The 3,804-nt window shown below is 41.9% G+C and overlaps 1 protein-coding gene across 1 annotated transcript in view; it reads right to left on the bottom strand.

Moving 5' to 3' along the window:
• Positions 1 to 3,804, bottom strand: part of LOC109291799 (caspase-14-like) — a 14,985-nt gene that overhangs the window by 2,114 nt on the left and 9,067 nt on the right. Inside the window, exons 5-6 of the mRNA XM_019508919.1 lie at positions 3,257 to 3,376; positions 1,764 to 1,873 (exon numbers count right to left, since the gene is read on the bottom strand). Coding sequence (XP_019364464.1) covers positions 1,764 to 1,873; positions 3,257 to 3,376 — 230 coding nt within the window. The remainder of the gene's footprint in view (positions 1 to 1,763; positions 1,874 to 3,256; positions 3,377 to 3,804) is intronic.

Below are 3,804 nucleotides of genomic sequence, written 5' to 3'. Positions count from 1 at the left end.
CCGCACCTTGTTATGCATCCACAGATGCATCTCAAGCAGGTCCAAAGAGGTGATCCTCCCCCTCTACGCGGCACTGGTCAGACTGCAGTTGGAGTACTGCGTCCAGTTCTGGGCCCTGCACTTCAAGAGGGATGTGGACAGCATGGAGAGGGTCCAGAGGAGGGCCACTCGCATGATCAGGGGACTGCAGGGCAGGCCCTATGAAGAGAGACTATGGGACCTGAACCTGTTCAGCCTCCACAAGAGAAGGCTGACGGGGGATCTTGTGGCCTGTTACAAACTGGTCAGGGGGAATCAGAAGGCATTGGGGGAGTCACTGTTCCCCCGAGCACAGCCAGGAGCGACCAGGAACAACGGTCACAAGCTAGCAGAGGGTAGATTTAGGTTAGACATCAGAAGACGCTATTTCACGGTCAGGGCAGCTAGGGTCTGGAACCAACTTCCAAGGGAGGTGGTGCAGGCTCCTACCCTGGGGGTTTTTAAGAAAAGGTTAGATGAAACCTTGCTGGGGTTGTTTGACTCCAGTACTCTTTCCTGCCATGGCAGGGGGTCGGACTAGATGATCTTCTCAGGTCCCTTCTGACCCTAGAAACTATGAAACAACTTGTGAACAGGATTGATGGTGTCTTTGCTTCTGGTTTGATGAGACTGCTTGCTCTGCCTCCCCTGAGACAACTCGAACTCTAATTTTCAGAGCAGTATTAAACAGACATTGAAAGAAAACATGCATCTTCCAATGTCTTCTTCATGGTACATTCTTTTCAAAAGGAAGAATGAAATAGCCACAGGTAATGAAACTGAGCACAAGTGAGCCTTGACCAGACCTACCATTCTGTAGCTACCCATGGTCCCATAGTCAGATAAACCCAGCTCACTCATGAACTCTGCTCTGAGTCACCGTTTGGATTGAGTCAATTTGTTTTAAGGAGATTTACATTATTTTATAGTTTATGAAAAGTTAATTTCACTTGCTGCAGCTCAGCAATAGTATATAGTTATATCAATGGTATTACTTTAGATGTCCTTAATGAATGAGATCTTCAGCTGATGTAGACTAGCATAGCTTTGAGCATCAAGCTCAATATATTCAACAATTAAGGATGACCAGGAAAGGAAATTTAAAATACCAGTGTTTAATTCAGTCTGTTACTGCTTATTTGTAGACAGAAAACAGGAGTACCCTGTGGTTCAGTGGTAGCATCCTTGTCTACTACACAGGAGATGTGAGTTTGATTCCCAGGTACTTATACAACTACAGCCATGGAGGCACTAAATGTCTGGTCTTTGGATTCCATCTCAGTGCCCTAAAGGGAAAATGAAAGGTCTGGGCAGTCTCTACTTCTCCAAAAATTCCTGCCTAGGCATATGCATTGAAGGTCTGGGTGACCCTCATGCATACACCATGATCCAGGAGGATTGATGGTTGTTATACAGAAGGCAGGCATATCATTCTTTGTGTATTTTTTCTTGGATTTGGAAGTATCAGGAATGTCAAGTTGAGTCTTCCCTATTTGTGTTGCAGGCATAAGGGCATATTGGAAGCTTTTACAAAGTGTAATTGAAAGCACGTGGTACTGAATCTTTAAATGAGCTGTGTTTTCTATCAAATGATTATTAGCTGTGGAAGAAAAATGCCCAAATATCCACTATTCAGCTCACTTGGACAGATGAAAACAGTGCAAAAAAGAGCAGACACCTCATTAGTTTTCCTATGCAGGCTACCTTGTGGATATATTCTTTATACAGTTTTGTTACATACTTACCTTTGTAAATAAATCCCCAAGGTGCCACTTCATGCCATGCTGTGAGAACACTTCATTCATTGCTTGAATCATCCTTGATCCAATTATTTTGTTACGCAAAGAAATATAACCTATAGACAGGCAAAAGAGAATGAGTTTTCAACTTTATTCTATTTTTTAAATGAATGTTAACTGTCAAATGCAGCTTATGAATTTTCTAAAATATTGCCTGGTCTCTTAAAAGATAAAGGGGAAAGCTTCCCCATAGCCATGTAAATGTCATCTGAATTGTGGCTCAGTGACTCTTGCAGTGAACTTGACATCACAGAGGGTATGTAGGAAAGAGGCAAGGAACTGGCAGAATACAGCTCTATCCATCCAATCAAGTTGGACTGGCAATCTGCATTTGTGTATTTTATTTTCCACAAGAAAGTAATGGCATAAAGTAGCATTTTCCTGCTAAGCGTGTGCTCTATTTATATATGCACAGTTAAGCAATTCCATAACTTAAAATAGGAACTTAATGAGATTTGCAGAAGCACCTATATGTCTAGTTCCCCAATGTAGCTCTACTGGTATGATGCACACGTCTGCACACACTTCTGGCTTTTTTGGTTTAGTTAACATGCACTGCTAAATATCATGAGCAAAAAACTTAAAAGCACATTCATACCACACTAAGAGTTCACACAGAGTGTTATATGGTTATGTTAGTTGAATTTCATACCTTACCTATACCAGTATAATTCTTCATATAGGAAGGATATAGAGAAAAGAAGCACAATAATTATACATGGATAATAATAAATGTCTATGCTGACAGAAGTCAATTTGTGTTAACAAAACTTTCCAGAATCAAAGCACAGTTGAGAAAGTCCTTATAAAAGTGGTCAGTATATAGACATTGGTTTCAAGATATGTAGCACAGCTGTAAATAGAGTAACTCTGTGACAAATACAAAAGAATTGCATAGACTGATTTCAGCATGAAGTTTAAAATAACTGTAACCCCTTTAGCACTTGGATTCAGACTTGGGAGAGAAAACAGTAAAAACAAGGGAAGGCAAACAATGGTGGGAAAATTATATGATGTAATGGATAAAAAAATATAAGATTGGCTCGGAGCACCTACAATTCCCTGGGATCTCAGTGCATCCCACAAGGCACTGCTGAATTTCCCAAAGCACACTGGGACAGATGGTGGTATAGAAACCACTGGGTGTCTACCTATGGACATGCTGCCTTTAAACAACATAACTGCATGTGCTGTGGCAGCACACAGTACGACTGGCTGCTGTAAGTCAATTCCAACTTTTACTGACAAAACTTCTTAGCATTTATATAACTTGCAACAGGGGCTGGATGAGAAGGACTCATAAAGATCTCTCTGTCTTTTCGGGGGGCTATTTCCCAGCCACTGTCATTCACAATTTAGGGGTACAGATACCGTATTGTAGATGTGGTGTAAAATCTTGAGGCAGGACATGCAGAGCCAGATTTGGGCTAAACTCTTACCCTTCTGAGTGGAATATACAATATAGTAATCGCTAGTTGTTGGTAGCCTCATGGAATCCATCATGTCATCAGATTCCTGGAAAGCATTGTCCATTTGTTCAACTCCTTCATCTAGGCTTCCTGTTTTTTATGATAAAGCAATATGTTTAAGCATATTGTAATGTGACAGTCTACTATGGTGCAAAAGGTTTCACAAACAAATAATATATCAATAATTAGGGCTGTCAATTAATTGCAGTTAATTTGTGCAATTAACAGAATAATCAGTTCTTATGTTAATTTTTTTAACACATTAGTCGCGCACACAGTTTTGGAGCCTGCATCTGGGCTCCACTCCACTGCCCTTGGGCTGGCCAGTGAGTAGCAGTGGCAGTGCAGAGGACCAAAGGGCAGCCCAGCATAGGCTCCAGACATCTGCAGCAGAGGGTGGCAAACGTGCAGGCACAGGCACAGATGAGCAGCCACAGCCTGCACATGGCCAGAAACATAGCCCAGCTGCATGTAGAGAACTGCCCAGCAGGCAAGTTGGTGGAGGGGAGGAAAGGGGA

Source organism: Gavialis gangeticus, unplaced genomic scaffold (genome assembly GCF_001723915.1).
Source record: "Gavialis gangeticus isolate Ggan-Ray unplaced genomic scaffold, GavGan_comp1, whole genome shotgun sequence".
NCBI classification, from domain to species: Eukaryota; Metazoa; Chordata; order Crocodylia; family Gavialidae; genus Gavialis; species Gavialis gangeticus.
This window is presented reverse-complemented; position numbering and strand designations above follow the sequence as displayed.